The following is a 21,832-nucleotide window of genomic DNA, read 5'->3' on the forward strand; positions in this document are numbered from 1 at the left end:
CACATATCTGCTCTACAACAACACATATCTGCTCTACATCAACACCTGCTCTACAACAACACATATCTGCTCTACAACAACACATATCTGCTCTACAACAACACATATCTGCTCTACATCAACACCTGCTCTACAACAACACCTGCTCTACATCAACACCTGCTCTACAACAACACCTGCTCTACATCAACACCTGCTCTACAACAACACCTGCTCTACAACAACACCTGCTCTACAACAACACCTGCTCCACATCAACACATATCTGCTCTACAACAACACCTGCTCTACATCAACACCTGCTCTACAACAACACCTGCTCTACAACAACACCTGCTCTACAACAACACCTGCTCTACAACAACACCTGCTCTACAACAACACCTGCTCTACAACAACACCTGCTCTACAACAACACCTGCTCTACATCAACACATATCTGCTCTACATCAACACCTGCTCTACAACAACACCTGCTCTACAACAACACCTGCTCTACAACAACACATATCTGCTCTACAACAACACCTGCTCTACAACAACACCTGCTCTACAACAACACCTGCTCTACAACAACACCTGCTCTACAACAACACCTGCTCTACAACAACACCTGCTCTACATCAACACATATCTGCTCTACATCAACACATATCTGCTCTACAACAACACCTGCTCTACAACAACACCTGCTCTACAACAACACCTGCTCTACAACAACACCTGCTCTACATCAACACATATCTGCTCTACAACAACACCTGCTCTACATCAACACATATCTGCTCTACAACAACACCTGCTCTACAACAACACCTGCTCTACAACAACACCTGCTCTACAACAACACCTGCTCTACATCAACACATATCTGCTCTACAACAACACATATCTGCTCTACAACAACACATATCTGCTCTACATCAACACCTGCTCTACATCAACACCTGCTCTACATCAACACCTGCTCTACATCAACACCTGCTCTACAACAACACCTGCTCTACAATAACACCTGCTCTACAACAACACCTGCTCCACATCAACACATATCTGCTCTACAACAACACCTGCTCTACATCAACACCTGCTCTACAACAACACCTGCTCTACAACAACACCTGCTCTACAACAACACCTGCTCTACAACAACACCTGCTCTACATCAACACATATCTGCTCTACAACAACACCTGCTCTACCTCAACACCTGCTCTACAACAACACCTGCTCTACAACAACACCTGCTCTACAACAACACCTGCTCTACAACAACACCTGCTCTACAACAACACCTGCTCTACATCAACACATATCTGCTCTACATCAACACATATCTGCTCTACAACAACACCTGCTCTACAACAACACCTGCTCTACAACAACACATATCTGCTCTACAACAACACCTGCTCTACAACAACACCTGCTCTACAACAACACCTGCTCTACAACAACACCTGCTCTACAACAACACCTGCTCTACAACAACACCTGCTCTACAACAACACATATCTGCTCTACAACAACACCTGCTCTACAACAACACCTGCTCTACAACAACACCTGCTCTACATCAACACCTGCTCTACAACAACACCTGCTCTACAACAACACCTGCTCTACAACAACACCTGCTCTACATCAACACATATCTGCTCTACATCAACACATATCTGCTCTACAACAACACATGCTCTACAACAACACCTGCTCTACAACAACACATATCTGCTCTACAACAACACCTGCTCTACAACAACACCTGCTCTACAACAACACCTGCTCTACAACAACACATATCTGCTCTACAACAACACATATCTGCTCTACAACAACACCTGCTCTACAACAACACCTGCTCTACAACAACACCTGCTCTACAACAACACATATCTGCTCTACAACAACACCTGCTCTACAACAACACCTGCTCTACAACAACACATATCTGCTCTACAACAACACCTGCTCTACAACAACACCTGCTCTACAACAACACCTGCTCTACAACAACACCTGCTCTACAACAACACATATCTGCTCTACAACAAAACCTGCTCTACAACAACACATGCTCTACAACAACACATATCTGCTCTACAACAACACCTGCTCTACAACAACACCTGCTCTACAACAACACCTGCTCTACAACAACACCTGCTCTACATCAACACATATCTGCTCAACATCAACACATGCTCTACAACAACACCTGCTCTACAACAACACATATCTGCTCTACAACAACACCTGCTCTACAACAACACCTGCTCTACAACAACACCTGCTCTACAACAACACCTGCTCTACATCAACACCTGCTCTACAACAACACCTGCTCTACAACAACACCTGCTCTACAACAACACCTGCTCTACAACAACACCTGCTCTACAACAACACCTGCTCTACAACAACACCTGCTCTACATCAACACATATCTGCTCTACAACAACACCTGCTCTACAACAACACCTGCTCTACAACAACACCTGCTCTACAACAACACCTGCTCTACAACAACACCTGCTCTACAACAACACCTGCTCTACAACAACACCTGCTCTACAACAACACCTGCTCTACATCAACACATATCTGCTCTACAACAACACATATCTGCTCTACAACAACACCTGCTCTACAACAACACCTGCTCTACAACAACACCTGCTCTACATCAACACATATCTGCTCTACAACAACACCTGCTCTACAACAACACCTGCTCTACATCAACACATATCTGCTCTACAACAACACCTGCTCTACAACAACACATATCTGCTCTACAACAACACCTGCTCTACAACAACACCTGCTCTACAACAACACATATCTGCTCTACAACAACACCTGCTCTACAACAACACCTGCTCTACATCAACACATATCTGCTCTACAACAACACCTGCTCTACAACAACACCTGCTCTACAACAACACATATCTGCTCTACAACAACACCTGCTCTACAACAACACCTGCTCTACATCAACACATATCTGCTCTACATCAACACATATCTGCTCTACAACAACACCTGCTCTACAACAACACCTGCTCTACATCAACACCTGCTCTACATCAACACCTGCTCTACAACAACACCTGCTCTACATCAACACATATCTGCTCTACAACAACACCTGCTCTACATCAACACCTGCTCTACATCAACACCTGCTCTACAACAACACCTGCTCTACAATAACACCTGCTCTACAACAACACCTGCTCCACATCAACACATATCTGCTCTACAACAACACCTGCTCTACATCAACACCTGCTCTACAACAACACCTGCTCTACAACAACACCTGCTCTACAACAACACCTGCTCTACATCAACACATATCTGCTCTACAACAACACATATCTGCTCTACAACAACACATATCTGCTCTACATCAACACCTGCTCTACATCAACACCTGCTCTACATCAACACCTGCTCTACATCAACACCTGCTCTACAACAACACCTGCTCTACAATAACACCTGCTCTACAACAACACCTGCTCCACATCAACACATATCTGCTCTACAACAACACCTGCTCTACATCAACACCTGCTCTACAACAACACCTGCTCTACAACAACACCTGCTCTACAACAACACCTGCTCTACAACAACACCTGCTCTACATCAACACATATCTGCTCTACAACAACACCTGCTCTACCTCAACACCTGCTCTACAACAACACCTGCTCTACAACAACACCTGCTCTACAACAACACCTGCTCTACAACAACACCTGCTCTACAACAACACCTGCTCTACATCAACACATATCTGCTCTACATCAACACATATCTGCTCTACAACAACACCTGCTCTACAACAACACCTGCTCTACAACAACACATATCTGCTCTACAACAACACCTGCTCTACAACAACACCTGCTCTACAACAACACCTGCTCTACAACAACACCTGCTCTACAACAACACCTGCTCTACAACAACACCTGCTCTACAACAACACATATCTGCTCTACAACAACACCTGCTCTACAACAACACCTGCTCTACAACAACACCTGCTCTACATCAACACCTGCTCTACAACAACACCTGCTCTACAACAACACCTGCTCTACAACAACACCTGCTCTACATCAACACATATCTGCTCTACATCAACACATATCTGCTCTACAACAACACATGCTCTACAACAACACCTGCTCTACAACAACACATATCTGCTCTACAACAACACCTGCTCTACAACAACACCTGCTCTACAACAACACCTGCTCTACAACAACACATATCTGCTCTACAACAACACATATCTGCTCTACAACAACACCTGCTCTACAACAACACCTGCTCTACAACAACACCTGCTCTACAACAACACATATCTGCTCTACAACAACACCTGCTCTACAACAACACCTGCTCTACAACAACACATATCTGCTCTACAACAACACCTGCTCTACAACAACACCTGCTCTACAACAACACCTGCTCTACAACAACACCTGCTCTACAACAACACATATCTGCTCTACAACAAAACCTGCTCTACAACAACACATGCTCTACAACAACACATATCTGCTCTACAACAACACCTGCTCTACAACAACACCTGCTCTACAACAACACCTGCTCTACAACAACACCTGCTCTACATCAACACATATCTGCTCAACATCAACACATGCTCTACAACAACACCTGCTCTACAACAACACATATCTGCTCTACAACAACACCTGCTCTACAACAACACCTGCTCTACAACAACACCTGCTCTACAACAACACCTGCTCTACATCAACACCTGCTCTACAACAACACCTTCTCTACAACAACACCTGCTCTACAACAACACCTGCTCTACAACAACACCTGCTCTACAACAACACCTGCTCTACAACAACACCTGCTCTACATCAACACATATCTGCTCTACAACAACACCTGCTCTACAACAACACCTGCTCTACAACAACACCTGCTCTACAACAACACCTGCTCTACAACAACACCTGCTCTACAACAACACCTGCTCTACAACAACACCTGCTCTACAACAACACCTGCTCTACATCAACACATATCTGCTCTACAACAACACATATCTGCTCTACAACAACACCTGCTCTACAACAACACCTGCTCTACAACAACACCTGCTCTACATCAACACATATCTGCTCTACAACAACACCTGCTCTACAACAACACCTGCTCTACATCAACACATATCTGCTCTACAACAACACCTGCTCTACAACAACACATATCTGCTCTACAACAACACCTGCTCTACAACAACACCTGCTCTACAACAACACATATCTGCTCTACAACAACACCTGCTCTACAACAACACCTGCTCTACATCAACACATATCTGCTCTACAACAACACCTGCTCTACAACAACACCTGCTCTACAACAACACATATCTGCTCTACAACAACACCTGCTCTACAACAACACCTGCTCTACATCAACACATATCTGCTCTACATCAACACATATCTGCTCTACAACAACACCTGCTCTACAACAACACCTGCTCTACATCAACACCTGCTCTACATCAACACCTGCTCTACAACAACACCTGCTCTACATCAACACATATCTGCTCTACAACAACACCTGCTCTACATCAACACCTGCTCTACATCAACACCTGCTCTACAACAACACCTGCTCTACAATAACACCTGCTCTACAACAACACCTGCTCCACATCAACACATATCTGCTCTACAACAACACCTGCTCTACATCAACACCTGCTCTACAACAACACCTGCTCTACAACAACACCTGCTCTACAACAACACCTGCTCTACAACAACACCTGCTCTACAACAACACCTGCTCTACATCAACACATATCTGCTCTACAACAACACCTGCTCTACATCAACACCTGCTCTACAACAACACCTGCTCTACAACAACACCTGCTCTACAACAACACCTGCTCTACAACAACACCTGCTCTACAACAACACCTGCTCTACAACAACACCTGCTCTACATCAACACATATCTGCTCTACAACAACACCTGCTCTACAACAACACCTGCTCTACAACAACACCTGCTCTACAACAACACCTGCTCTACAACAACACCTGCTCTACAACAACACCTGCTCTACAACAACACCTGCTCTACAACAACACCTGCTCTACAACAACACCTGCTCCACATCAACACATATCTGCTCTACAACAACACCTGCTCTACATCAACACCTGCTCTACAACAACACCTGCTCTACAACAACACCTGCTCTACAACAACACCTGCTCTACAACAACACCTGCTCTACAACAACACCTGCTCTACAACAACACCTGCTCTACATCAACACATATCTGCTCTACAACAACACCTGCTCTACAACAACACCTGCTCTACAACAACACCTGCTCTACAACAACACCTATCTGCTCTACAACAACACATATCTGCATCGTCAGCATCACTAAATGGTTGGAACATAAAGGACAATGAACTGTCCATAAATTGGACAGTTCTGTTTGGCAGTCCAGCCCCAAGAGATGTTCTGAAAGTCATAAACTGCAAGTGTCTTGTAGGTCTTCTCACCTTGTCTGCACGAACCTTTGTCAATGTAAGAACTGTTCAATTGAACCTCAGGATAATGATGCAGCTGTCGTGTCAGAAGTGAAACAGATGAATGCAAATACAGTGTTGCTCTAAAATGACCTCAGACCTGTGTGTAATCGTATCAAGTGTCATTATATTTCATCATTAAATGTTTTATATCTTTAATTCATCATTAGTTTGACATTTGTTGGTATTGTTAATGGATTTGTGAAAAGTTATTCAGGTTTGATGAAAATTGTCAAAATCAAAAATCGTTTCTAAATGGCAAATGTTTCACTTTTTACACTCACTCGCTTAAAATTAATCCGATCAGTCTGAGGTTTTATAAATCCAAACTTCCGTTGCCCCTTGATGTGTAAAAACAAAATGTATCTCTTGCATCTGGAGTTTTAATGCCAGTCAAAATGTGCCTATTTTTGCTCATTTTCACTATTTATTCAACCTCAACGGGCTCTTTCTCAAAAACTGCAGGGATTTGGTTTGTGGAACTTTTTTCATGTTACCTCAAGTATTTAGCTTTAAGAAAACACCAAAAGAAAGTATCCCCCATAATGTTGCTACGGAAACCACTTTCCAGCCACTTTTCTGCCTTCGGCAAATGGCCTAAAAGTGTAAATCTGTGACTGAAGCGTCTGGAGAGAATATTTATGAATAAAGTGTTATAGCTGAAGATAAAGATGGAATCCACATTTTTGGAGAATTATATTTTATACTTGAGACAGAAACAAAATGGGATGAAAAAAGTACAATTCAAATCAAATCAATTTATTTTTGTACGGCCCAAATTCACAACAGCAACTGCCTCTGAGGCCAGTGATTTTACATTTTAATTACTGATAAAAGTCATAAAAATTCACAACTGGTTTGAATAAATTAAAGTTTGAGATTCAGTTCTGTTTCAGATCCTGGTTCAGATCTCGGTCTGGTCCTGGTTCTGGTTCTGGTTCAGATCTCGGTCTGGTCCTGGTCCTGGTCCTGGTTCTGGTTCTGGTTCAGATCTCGGTCTGGTCCTGGTCCTGGTCCTGGTTCTGGTTCAGATCTCGGTCTGGTCCTGGTCCTGGTTCTGGTTCTGGTTCAGATCTCGGTCTGGTCCTGGTCCTGGTCTGGTTTCTGGTCCCTCCGCTTTCGTCGGATGCAGCACCAGACTGTCACCGCGGCGACCACGCCCAGCGTTACCGCGGCAACAGCGCAGAGCGCGTGCACGAGGGCGCGCGTGTGCGGCGCGGGCGTGCACGTGAAGGAGCCGTGCGCGTTCACGCAGCCGTGCACGCAGGGGGCGGGGCTTAACAAGCACTCGTCCACGTCCTCACAGCGACCAGAGCCAAGCCTGAGTCCAGGGCCGCAGTCTGGGCACCGCGGGGGACCGGGGTGCGTCTCAGGGGCCTCAGGGCCCGGTACCAATGGGCCCCCGACCGGGCCCTCGAGGGGAGCCTCAGATGAGTTCACAGCCTGTTCCCAGCCCAGCGGTGACCTTTGACCTGGATCTGAGGAGAAAAGACATTTATTTAATCTGACACACACAGGGAGGGCATCTGACACAGGGAGGGCATCTGACACACACAGGGAGGGCATCTGATACAGGGAGGGCATCTGACACACACAGGGAGGGCATCTGATACAGGGAGGGCATCTGACACACACAGGGAGGGCATCTGACACAGGGAGGGCATCTGACACACACAGGGAGGGCATCTGATACAGGGAGGGCATCTGACACACACAGGGAGGGCATCTGATACAGGGAGGGCATCTGATACAGGGAGGGCATCTGACACACACAGGGAGGGCATCTGACACACACAGCGAGGGCATCTGATACAGGGAGGGCATCTGATACAGGGAGGGCATCTGACACACACAGGGAGGGCATCTGACACACACAGGCAGGGCATCTGATACAGGGAGGGCATCTGATACAGGGAGTTTGGACCATGGCAGGAGTTTGGACCATGGCAGGAGTTTGGACCATGGCAGGGGTTTGGACCATGGCAGGAGTTTGGACCATGGCAGGAGTTTGGACCATGGCAGGGGTTTGGACCATGGCAGGGGTTTGGCAGGAGTAATGGCAGGAGTTTGGACCATGGCAGGGGTTTGGACCATGGCAGGGATTTGGCAGGAGTAATGGCAGGAGTTTGGACCATGGCAGGGGTTTGGACCATGGCAGGAGTTTGGACCATGGCAGGGGTTTGGACCATGGCAGGAGTTTGGACCATGGCAGGGGTTTGGACCATGGCAGGGGTTTGGACCATGGCAGGAGTTTGGACCATGGCAGGGGTTTGGACCATGGCAGGGGTTTGGACCATGGCAGGGGTTTGGACCATGGCAGGGATTTGGCAGGAGTAATGGCAGGAGTTTGGACCATGGCAGGGGTTTGGACCATGGCAGGAGTTTGGACCATGGCAGGAGTTTGGACCATGGCAGGGGTTTGGACCATGGCAGGAGTTTGGACCATGGCAGGGAGGGCATCTGATACAGGGAGGGCATCTGACACACACAGGGAGGGCATCTGACACAGGGAGGGCATCTGACACAGGGAGGGCATCTGACACAGGGAGGGCATCTGACACACACAGGGAGGGCATCTGACACAGACCTGGTCCGGTCCAGGTCCAGTTTCCTTGGAAACACGTCAGTGTCAGAACGTCTCCAGTCCAACACTGCACAGAGACTCGCTCAGGCTCCGAATCGTCCAGAGACAGAGAGCGAGCGCCGGGAACACGAGGGAGAGGACACAACGGCCCCCCGAGAGGGCCCCCGAGAGGGCCCCCAAGAGCCCCCCCGAGAGGCCCAGGGTCTAAGCCAGGGCCAGGAGCTTCAGGAAAAGCAGAAGGAGTAGCTGCAGGGTTCAGGTCTGGACTGAGGTCTGGACTCAGGTCTGGACTCAGGTCTGGACTCAGGTCTGGACTCAGGTCTGGACTCAGGTCTGGACTCAGGTCTGGACTCAGGTCCGGACTGAGGTCTGGACTCAGGTCTGGACTCAGGTCTGGACTCAGGTCTGGACTCAGGTCTGGACTCAGGTCTGGACTGAGGTCTGGACTGAGGTCTGGACTCAGGTCTGGACTCAGGTCTGGACTCAGGTCTGGACTCAGGTCTGGACTCAGGTCTGGACTCAGGTCTGGACTGAGGTCTGGACTGAGGTCTGGACTCAGGTCTGGACTCAGGTCTGGACTCAGGTCTGGACTCAGGTCTGGACTCAGGTCTGGACTCAGGTCTGGACTTGCTCCAGGATCAGATCCGGGTCCTGGTTGATCCGGTTCTAAAAGGATCAGAACAAATCAGTTGAACATTCACAGACTTAATAATAAATACAAACGAAATCATCTTATATTTAAATGAAAACTAAAGTATCATTTTGTCCAAAGTAATGAATTTGTCCATTTCCAGCTTAAGTCTGAGTCATTTTTCCATTTGCCTGATGTCTGTTCCAATGCAATGTTTGTGTCTTTCTTCCTGCTGCTTAAAGGACATTCCACATTTTTATTGTGTCCATGGCAGGAGTTTGGACCATGGCAGGGGTTTGGACCATGGCAGGAGTTTGGACCATGGCAGGGGTTTGGACCATGGCAGGAGTTTGGACCATGGCAGGAGTTTGGACCATGGCAGGAGTTTAGACCATGGCAGGGGTTTGGACCATGGCAGGAGTTTGGACCATGGCAGGGGTTTGGACCATGGCAGGAGTTTGGACCATGGCAGGAGTTTGGACCATGGCAGGAGTTTGGACCATGGCAGGGGTTTGGACCATGGCAGGAGTTTGGACCATGGCAGGAGTTTGGACCATGGCAGGAGTTTGGACCATGGCAGGAGTTTGGACCATGGCAGGAGTTTGGACCATGGCAGGGGTTTGGACCATGGCAGGAGTTTGGACCATGGCAGGAGTTTGGACCATGGCAGGAGTTTGGACCATGGCAGGAGTTTGGACCATGGCAGGAGTTTGGACCATGGCAGGGGTTTGGACCATGGCAGGGGTTTGGACCATGGCAGGAGTTTGGACCATGGCAGGAGTTTGGACCATGGCAGGAGTTTGGACCATGGCAGTGGTTTGGACCATGGCAGGGGTTTGGACCATGGCAGGGGTTTGGACCATGGCAGGGGTTTGGACCATGGCAGGAGTTTGGACCATGGCAGGGGTTTGGACCATGGCAGGGGTTTGGACCATGGCAGGGGTTTGGCAGGAGTAATGGCAGGAGTTTGGACCATGGCAGGGGTTTGGACCATGGCAGGGATTTGGCAGGAGTAATGGCAGGAGTTTGGACCATGGCAGGGGTTTGGACCATGGCAGGAGTTTGGACCATGGCAGGAGTTTGGACCATGGCAGGGGTTTGGACCATGGCAGGGGTTTGGACCATGGCAGGAGTTTGGACCATGGCAGGAGTTTGGACCATGGCAGGGGTTTGGACCATGGCAGGGGTTTGGACCATGGCAGGAGTTTGGACCATGGCAGGAGTTTGGACCATGGCAGGAGTTTGGACCATGGCAGGAGTTTGGACCATGGCAGGGGTTTGGACCATGGCAGGAGTTTGGACCATGGCAGGAGTTTGGACCATGGCAGGAGTTTGGACCATGGCAGGAGTTTGGACCATGGCAGGGGTTTGGACCATGGCAGGGGTTTGGACCATGGCAGGAGTTTGGACCATGGCAGGAGTTTGGACCATGGCAGGAGTTTGGACCATGGCAGTGGTTTGGACCATGGCAGGGGTTTGGACCATGGCAGGGGTTTGGACCATGGCAGGGGTTTGGACCATGGCAGGAGTTTGGACCATGGCAGGGGTTTGGACCATGGCAGGGGTTTGGACCATGGCAGGGGTTTGGCAGGAGTAATGGCAGGAGTTTGGACCATGGCAGGGGTTTGGACCATGGCAGGGATTTGGCAGGAGTAATGGCAGGAGTTTGGACCATGGCAGGGGTTTGGACCATGGCAGGAGTTTGGACCATGGCAGGAGTTTGGACCATGGCAGGAGTTTGGACCATGGCAGGGGTTTGGACCATGGCAGGAGTTTGGACCATGGCAGGAGTTTGGACCATGGCAGGAGTTTGGACCATGGCAGGGGTTTGGACCATGGCAGGAGTTTGGACCATGGCAGGAGTTTGGACCATGGCAGGAGTTTGGACCATGGCAGGGGTTTGGACCATGGCAGGAGTTTGGACCATGGCAGGAGTTTGGACCATGGCAGGAGTTTGGACCATGGCAGGGGTTTGGACCATGGCAGGAGTTTGGACCATGGCAGGGGTTTGGACCATGGCAGGAGTTTGGACCATGGCAGGAGTTTGGACCATGGCAGGAGTTTGGACCATGGCAGGGGTTTGGACCATGGCAGGGGTTTGGACCATGGCAGGGGTTTGGACCATGGCAGGAGTTTGGACCATGGCAGGAGTTTGGACCATGGCAGTGGTTTGGACCATGGCAGGAGTTTGGACCATGGCAGGGGTTTGGACCATGGCAGGGGTTTGGACCATGGCAGGAGTTTGGACCATGGCAGGGGTTTGGACCATGGCAGGGGTTTGGACCATGGCAGGGGTTTGGCAGGAGTAATGGCAGGAGTTTGGACCATGGCAGGGGTTTGGACCATGGCAGGGATTTGGCAGGAGTAATGGCAGGAGTTTGGACCATGGCAGGGGTTTGGACCATGGCAGGAGTTTGGACCATGGCAGGAGTTTGGACCATGGCAGGGGTTTGGACCATGGCAGGAGTTTGGACCATGGCAGGGGTTTGGACCATGGCAGGGGTTTGGACCATGGCAGGAGTTTGGACCATGGCAGGGGTTTGGACCATGGCAGGGGTTTGGACCATGGCAGGGGTTTGGACCATGGCAGGAGTTTGGACCATGGCAGGAGTTTGGACCATGGCAGGAGTTTGGACCATGGCAGGGGTTTGGACCATGGCAGGGGTTTGGACCATGGCAGGGGTTTGGCAGGAGTAATGGCAGGAGTTTGGACCATGGCAGGGGTTTGGACCATGGCAGGGATTTGGCAGGAGTAATGGCAGGAGTTTGGACCATGGCAGGGGTTTGGACCATGGCAGGAGTTTGGACCATGGCAGGAGTTTGGACCATGGCAGGGGTTTGGACCATGGCAGGAGTTTGGACCATGGCAGGAGTTTGGACCATGGCAGGGGTTTGGACCATGGCAGGAGTTTGGACCATGGCAGGGGTTTGGACCATGGCAGGGGTTTGGACCATGGCAGGAGTTTGGACCATGGCAGGGGTTTGGACCATGGCAGGGGTTTGGACCATGGCAGGGGTTTGGACCATGGCAGGAGTTTGGACCATGGCAGGAGTTTGGACCATGGCAGGAGTTTGGACCATGGCAGGGGTTTGGACCATGGCAGGGGTTTGGACCATGGCAGGGGTTTGGCAGGAGTAATGGCAGGAGTTTGGACCATGGCAGGGGTTTGGACCATGGCAGGGATTTGGCAGGAGTAATGGCAGGAGTTTGGACCATGGCAGGGGTTTGGACCATGGCAGGAGTTTGGACCATGGCAGGAGTTTGGACCATGGCAGGGGTTTGGACCATGGCAGGAGTTTGGACCATGGCAGGAGTTTGGACCATGGCAGGAGTTTGGACCATGGCAGGGGTTTGGACCATGGCAGGAGTTTGGACCATGGCAGGGGTTTGGACCATGGCAGGAGTTTGGACCATGGCAGGAGTTTGGACCATGGCAGGAGTTTGGACCATGGCAGGAGTTTGGACCATGGCAGGAGTTTGGACCATGGCAGGGGTTTGGACCATGGCAGGGGTTTGGACCATGGCAGGAGTTTGGACCATGGCAGGAGTTTGGACCATGGCAGTGGTTTGGACCATGGCAGGAGTTTGGACCATGGCAGGGGTTTGGCCCATGGCAGGGGTTTGGACCATAGCAGGAGTTTGGACCATGGCAGGGGTTTGGCAGGAGTAATGGCAGGAGTTTGGACCATGGCAGGGGTTTGGACCATGGCAGGGATTTGGCAGGAGTAATGGCAGGAGTTTGGACCATGGCAGGGGTTTGGACCATGGCAGGAGTTTGGACCATGGCAGGAGTTTGGACCATGGCAGGGGTTTGGACCATGGCAGGAGTTTGGACCATGGCAGGGGTTTGGACCATGGCAGGGGTTTGGACCATGGCAGGATTTTGGACCATGGCAGGGGTTTGGACCATGGCAGGGGTTTGGACCATGGCAGGGGTTTGGACCATGGCAGGAGTTTGGACCATGGCAGGAGTTTGGACCATGGCAGGAGTTTGGACCATTGCAGGAGTTTGGACCATGGCAGGAGTTTGGACCATGGCAGGGGTTTGGACCATGGCAGGAGTTTGGACCATGGCAGGAGTTTGTACCATGGCAGGACTTTGGACCATGGCAGGGGTTTGGACCATGGCAGGAGTTTGGACCATGGCAGGAGTTTGGACCATGGCAGGAGTTTGGACCATGGCAGGAGTTTGGACCATGACAGGAGTTTGGACCATGGCAGGGGTTTGGACCATGGCAGGAGTTTGGACCATGGCAGGGGTTTGGACCATGGCAGGAGTTTGGACCATGGCAGGAGTTTCGACCATGGCAGGGGCAGGGATTTGGCAGGAGTAATGGCAGGAGTCCCACTCTTCATCCTCCAGGACAAAGTCTCTTTCCCTTTGACCTTCATGTGTCATGTGACTGTTCAGACTCATTTACATATTAATCCTCAAAGTTCAGATTTAATAAATATTCCAGTCAATTTTCCTTCATCATTTTTTAATGTCTTGATTATAAAACTCTTTATGTGTAAAAACTATGAAAGTCTGTTTCTCTTTCAACTCCTCAAATCTTTTCATGTGATTCTCTTTTACATCTGGTGAAAAAGCTTTAGACCTTTTGTCCTCCAGACCTTTTGTCCTCCAGACCTTTTGTCCTCCAGACCTTTTGTCCTCCAGACCTTGAGTCTCAGCTCAGTTCTATTTGTACAAAACCTTTGGTCATAAAGTTTTACCAGTTTAAGTTTGTAACGTCTGTGTTTAGTTTGTTCTGATCAGCTCCTTCCATGTCGTAAGAACAGATTTGAGCCAGGGATTCTTCACTTCCTCCAAACTCTCATTTCACCAGAAATAAAGTCATTTTCACACAAGGGAAACCCCGCCCCCTTTTTAAACCCCGCCCCCTTTAAAACCCCGCCCCCTTTTAAACCCCGCCCCCTTTTCCCACTGATCATTTTAGAGTTTTGGATTGTGTCATTCTTTTCCTCAAACGGCCGGAGCCACCATCTGGCCCCTCAGGGTCTGCAGCGCCATCATCTGGCCCCTCAGGGTCTGCAGCGCCACCATCTGGCCCCTCAGGGTCTGCAGCGCCATCATCTGGCCCCTCAGGGTCTGCAGCGCCACCATCTGGCCCCTCAGGGTCTGCAGCGCCACCATCTGGCCCCTCAGGGTCTGCAGCACCACCATCTGGCCCCTCAGGGTCTGCAGCGCCACCATCTGGCCCCTCAGGGTCTGCAGCACCACCATCTGGCCCCTCAGGGTCTGCAGCGCCACCATCTGGCCCCTCAGGGTCTGCAGCGCCACCATCTGGCCCCTCAGGGTCTGCAGCGCCATCATCTGGCCCCTCAGGGTCTGCAGCGCCACCATCTGGCCCCTCAGGGTCTGCAGCACCACCATCTGGCCCCTCAGGGTCTGCAGCGCCATCATCTGGCCCCTCAGGGTCTGCAGCGCCACCATCTGGCCCCTCAGGGTCTGCAGCACCACCATCTGGCCCCTCAGGGTCTGCAGCGCCATCATCTGGCCCCTCAGGGTCTGCAGCGCCACCATCTGGCCCCTCAGGGTCTGCAGCGCCACCATCTGGCCCCTCAGGGTCTGCAGCGCCACCATCTGGCCCCTCAGGGTCTGCAGCGCCACCATCTGGCCCCTCAGGGTCTGCAGCTCATTGTCAGCTTCAGCCCTAACCCGCTTTCAGCTCCCGTATGTCGCATTCACCTGCCGCTCTCATTTCCGCTCTCAGTGATGCCGCGTCATGAGAACCAACTATGTTTTTATGTATTTATTGTGTAACTTAACTGTGTTTTCTGTGTTTTGAATGTTGTAAACGTTGAATTTCACTTTGTACAAATTGTGCTCTATAAATACAATGAGACTGAACAGCTGAATCCTGTCCGCCGTGCCGGACCTGTTAGCCCGTGTTAGCTCATTAGCTCGTGAGGCTAACATAGCTAACAGGTCCGCCGTGCCGGACCTGTTAGCTATATTAGCCTCATTAGCTTGTGAGGCTAACATGACAACATAAAAACGTCAGCTTTGATTTTTTAGGCTTTAGTGTGACTTGTGGTGTGTTTTCTCTTCTTGTTTGTGTTTTGGGGCCTTATGTGGGTCACACAGAGACCTAAAGCAGTTTTCTGCAGCTGCAGAGCGATTGTGTCTGTTTAGATCGTCACCAGAACCACTTTTGATGAGAACAAAAGGGTTAAACGTTTTACCTGAGGACCATCTGTGTCCCACGTCTGGAGTCTCACTTTCCTCAGACCAAAGTCCAACTTCAGGCCCCAGACTGGGAGAGACTCTGGTCTGAAAGATCATGGGGTCTGAAACAAACAAAACTTTGGGTAATAAAAATAATACAAATTAATTAAGCCAATTCAAACCAAAAATGCAGTCACCTCTGGCTCCATCAGCTCCATCTGGACCTGGTTTTTGTCCCTCAGGATCTGCTCGTGGTTCAGGGGCCTCACGTGGTTCAGGGGCCTCACGTGGTTCAGGGGCCTCACGTGGTTCAGGGGCCTCACGTGGTTCAGGGGCCTCACGTGGTTCAGGGGCCTCACGTGGTTCAGGGGCCTCACGACTCGCACTGGTCTCAGCTCCGGGACGTCCACAGATGAAGTGGTTCTTGTTTTTACAGCTCTGAGAAACTAAACCCCAGGATCCTGAGCCCAGAGCCACAGCACCGCATCTGAGTCACAAAGTCATACACCAGTTATACACCAGTTAGACACCAGTCATACACCAGTCATACACCAGTCATACACCAGTTATACACCAGTCATACACCAGTTATACACCAGTTATACACCTGTTATACACCTGTTATACACCTGTTATACACCTGTTATACACCTGTTATACACCAGTCATACACCAGTCATACACCAGTCATACACCAGTTATACACCTGTTATACACCAGTCATACACCAGTTATACACCAGTCATACACCAGTTATACACCAGTTATACACCAGTTATAAACCAGTTATAAACCAGTCATACACCAGTTATACACCTGTTATACACCTGTTATACACCTGTTATACACCTGTTATACACCAGTCATACACAGTCATACACCAGTCATACACCAGTTATACACCTGTTATACACCAGTCATACACCAGTTATACACCAGTCATACACCAGTTATACACCAGTTATACACCAGTTATAAACCAGTTATAAACCAGTCATACACCAGTTATACACCTGTTATACACCAGTTATACACCAGTTATACACCAGTTATACACCTGTTATACACCAGTCATACACCTGTTATACACCTGTTATACACCAGTTATACACCAGTTATACACCTGTTATACACCAGTCATACACCAGTCATACACCAGTTATACACCTGTTATACACCAGTTATACACCAGTTATACACCAGTCATACACCAGTCATACACCAGTTATACACCAGTTATACACCAGTCATACACCAGTTATACACCTGTTATACACCAGTTATACACCAGTCATACACCAGTCATACACCAGTCATACACCAGTCATACACCAGTCATACACCTGTCATACACCTGTCATACACCTGTCATACACCAGTTATACACCTGTCATACACCTGTCATACACCAGTTATACACCTGTCATACACCAGTTATCACCAGTCATACACCAGTTATTTTTCTTCTGCAAATGGAAATGAAATTTTAGCTACAATCTGAGCTTATTGTGCATTTTCCCTTCAAATAAAAACGAAACTAAAATAAACTCATGCTCAAAAAACAGAAGTTTAAAAAACACAAAATTGAACACGACCAGGAAGAAATATCCAAAACTAAAGTAACACAAGTAGCACAGGACACATGAGACCATCGACCAACACCACTCTCACTATGAGACCATCGACCAACATCACTCTCACTATGAGACCATCGACCAACATCACTCTCACTATGAGACCATCGACCAACATCACTCTCACTATGAGACCATCGACCAACATCACTCTCACTATGAGACCATCGACCAACATCACTCTCACTGTGAGACCATCGACCAACATCACTCTCACTGTGAGACCATCGACCAACATCACTCTCACTATGAGACCATCGACCAACATCACTCTCACTATGAGACCATCGACCAACATCACTCTCACTATGAGACCATCGACCAACATCACTCTCACTATAAGACCATCGACCAACATCACTCTCACTGTGAGACCATCGACCAACATCACTCTCACTATGAGACCATCGACCAACATCACTCTCACTATGAGACAATCGACCAACATCACTCTCACTATGAGACAATCGACCAACATCACTCTCACTATGAGACCATCGACCAACATCACTCTCATTATGAGACCATCGACCAACATCACTCTCATTATGAGACCATCGACCAACATCACTCTCACTGTGAGACCATCGACCAACATCACTCTCACTATGAGACCATCGACCAACATCACTCTCACTATGAGACCATCGACCAACATCACTCTCATTATGAGACAATCGACCAACATCACTCTCACTATGAGACCATCGACCAACATCACTCTCATTATGAGACCATCGACCAACATCACTCTCATTATGAGACCATCGACCAACATCACTCTCACTATGAGACCATCGACCAACATCACTCTCACTATGAGACCATCGACCAACATCACTCTCACTATGAGACCATCGACCAACACCACCCTCACTATGAGACCATCGACCAACATCACTCTCACTATGAGACCATCGACCAACATCACTCTCACTATGAGACCATCGACCAACATCACTCTCACTATGAGACCATCGACCAACATCACTCTCACTATGAGACCATCGACCAACATTACTCTCACTATGAGACCATCGACCAACACCACTCTCATTATGAGACCATCGACCAACATCACTCTCCTATGAGACCATCGACCAACATCATTCTCATTATGAGACCATCGACCAACATCACTCTCATTATGAGACCATCGACCAACACCACTCTCATTATGAGACCATCGACCAACACCACTCTCATTATGAGACCATCTTCCAACATTTTTCCATTTGCCTGATGTCTATTCCTATGCAATGTTTGTGTCTTTCTTCCTGCTGCTTAAAGGACATTCCACATTTTTATTGTGTCCATGGCAGGAGTTTGGACCATGGCAGGGGTTTGGACCATGGCAGGAGTTTGGACCATGGCAGGAGTTTGGACCATGGCAGGAGTTTGGACCATCGACCAACATCACTCTCATTGTGAGACCATCGACCAACATCACTCTCATTATGAGACCATCGACCAACACCACTCTCATTATGAGACCATCGACCAACATCACTCTCACTATGAGACCATCGACCAACATCACTCTCACTATGAGACCATCGACCAACATCACTCTCATTATGAGACCACCGACCAACATCACTCTCATTATGAGACCATCGACCAACATCACTCTCACTATGAGACCATTGACCAACATCCCTCTCATTATGAGACCATCGACCAACACTACTCTCACTATGAGACCATCGACCAACACCTCTCTAACTATGAGACCATCGACCAACACCACTCTCATTATGAGACCATCGACCAACACCACATTCATTATGAGACCATCGACCAACAACACTCTCACTATGAGACCATCGACCAACACCACTCTCATTATGAGACCATCTACCAACACCACTCTCATTATGAGACCATCGACCAACACCACTCTCATTATGAGACCATCGACCAACACCACTCTCATTATGAGACCATCTACCAACACCACTCTCATTATGAGACCATCGACCAACACCACTCTCATTATGAGACCATCGACCAACATCACTCTCATTATGAGACCATCAACCAACATCACTCTCATTATGAGACCATAGACCAACATCACTCTCATTATGAGACCATAGACCAACATCACTCTCATTATCGACCAACACCACTCTCATTATGAGACCATCGACCAACATCACTCTCACTATGAGACCATCGACCAACATCACTCTCACTATGAGACCATCGACCAACATCACTCTCATTATGAGACAATCGACCAACATCACTCTCACTATGAGACCATCGACCAACACCTCTCTAACTATGAGACCATCGACCAACACCACTCTCATTATGAGACCATCGACCAACACCACATTCATTATGAGACCATCGACCAACAACACTCTCACTATGAGACCATCGACCAACACCACTCTCATTATGAGACCATCTACCAACACCACTCTCATTATGAGACCATCGACCAACACCACTCTCATTATGAGACCATCGACCAACATCACTCTCATTATGAGACCATCAACCAACATCACTCTCATTATGAGACCATAGACCAACATCACTCTCATTATGAGACCATAGACCAACATCACTCTCATTATCGACCAACACCACTCTCATTATGAGACCATCGACCAACATCACTCTCACTATGAGACCATCGACCAACATCACTCTCACTATGAGACCATCGACCAACATCACTCTCATTATGAGACAATCGACCAACATCACTCTCACTATGAGACCATCGACCAACATCAGTCTCATTATGAGACCATCGACCAACATCACTCTCATTATGAGACCATTGACCAACATCACTCTCACTATGAGACCATCGACCAACACCATTCTCACTATGAGACCATCGACGTACACCAGTCTCATTATGAGACCATCGACCAACACCACAATTATTATGAGACCATCGACCAACAACACTCTCACTATGAGACCATCGATCAACACCACTCTCATTATGATACCATCGACCAACACCACTCTCATTATGAGGCCATCGACCAACACCACTCTCATTATGAGACCATCGACCAACATCACTCACATTATGAGACCATCGACCAACATCACTCTCATTATGAGACCATCGACCAACTTCACTCTCATTATGAGACCATCGACCAACATCACTCTCAATATGAGACCATCGACCAACATCACTCTCACTATGAGACCATCGACCAACATCACTCTCATTATGAGACCATCGACCAACATCACTCTCACTATGAGACCATTGACCAACATCCCTCTCATTATGAGACCATCGACCAACACTACTCTCACTATGAGACCATCGACCAACACCTCTCTAACTATGAGACCATCGACCAACACCACTCTCATTATGAGACCATCGACCAACACCACATTCATTATGAGACCATCGACCAACAACACTCTCACTATGAGACCATCGACCAACACCACTCTCATTATGAGACCATCTACCAACACCACTCTCATTATGAGACCATCGACCAACACCACTCTCATTATGAGACCATCGACCAACACCACTCTCATTATGAGACCATCTACCAACACCACTCTCATTATGAGACCATCGACCAACACCACTCTCATTATGAGACCATCGACCAACATCACTCTCATTATGAGACCATCAACCAACATCACTCTCATTATGAGACCATAGACCAACATCACTCTCATTATGAGACCATAGACCAACATCACTCTCATTATGAGACCATAGACCAACATCACTCTCATTATCGACCAACACCACTCTCATTATGAGACCATCGACCAACATCACTCTCACTATGAGACCATCGACCAACATCACTCTCACTATGAGACCATCGACCAACATCACTCTCATTATGAGACAATCGACCAACATCACTCTCACTATGAGACCATCGACCAACACCTCTCTAACTATGAGACCATCGACCAACACCACTCTCATTATGAGACCATCGACCAACACCACATTCATTATGAGACCATCGACCAACAACACTCTCACTATGAGACCATCGACCAACACCACTCTCATTATGAGACCATCTACCAACACCACTCTCATTATGAGACCATCGACCAACACCACTCTCATTATGAGACCATCGACCAACATCACTCTCATTATGAGACCATCAACCAACATCACTCTCATTATGAG

At 48.6% G+C, this 21,832-nt stretch overlaps 1 protein-coding gene across 1 annotated transcript in view; it reads right to left on the minus strand.

Annotated features, from left to right (window-relative positions):
• Nucleotides 1–15,993: 15,993 nt before the first annotated feature.
• The window catches only part of clec14a (C-type lectin domain containing 14A), a 63,637-nt gene continuing 57,798 nt past the window's right edge, over nt 15,994–21,832 (minus strand). Inside the window, exons 5-7 of the mRNA XM_072439592.1 lie at nt 16,228–16,517; nt 16,084–16,152; nt 15,994–16,013 (exon numbers count right to left, since the gene is read on the minus strand). Of these exons, the coding sequence (XP_072295693.1) occupies nt 15,994–16,013; nt 16,084–16,152; nt 16,228–16,517 (379 nt within the window). The remainder of the gene's footprint in view (nt 16,014–16,083; nt 16,153–16,227; nt 16,518–21,832) is intronic.

This window comes from Eucyclogobius newberryi, unplaced genomic scaffold (assembly GCF_026437365.1).
Source record: "Eucyclogobius newberryi isolate DKJ021-1_F unplaced genomic scaffold, fEucNew1.0.hap1 SCAF_98, whole genome shotgun sequence".
Lineage (NCBI taxonomy): Eukaryota > Metazoa > Chordata > Actinopteri > Gobiiformes > Gobiidae > Eucyclogobius > Eucyclogobius newberryi.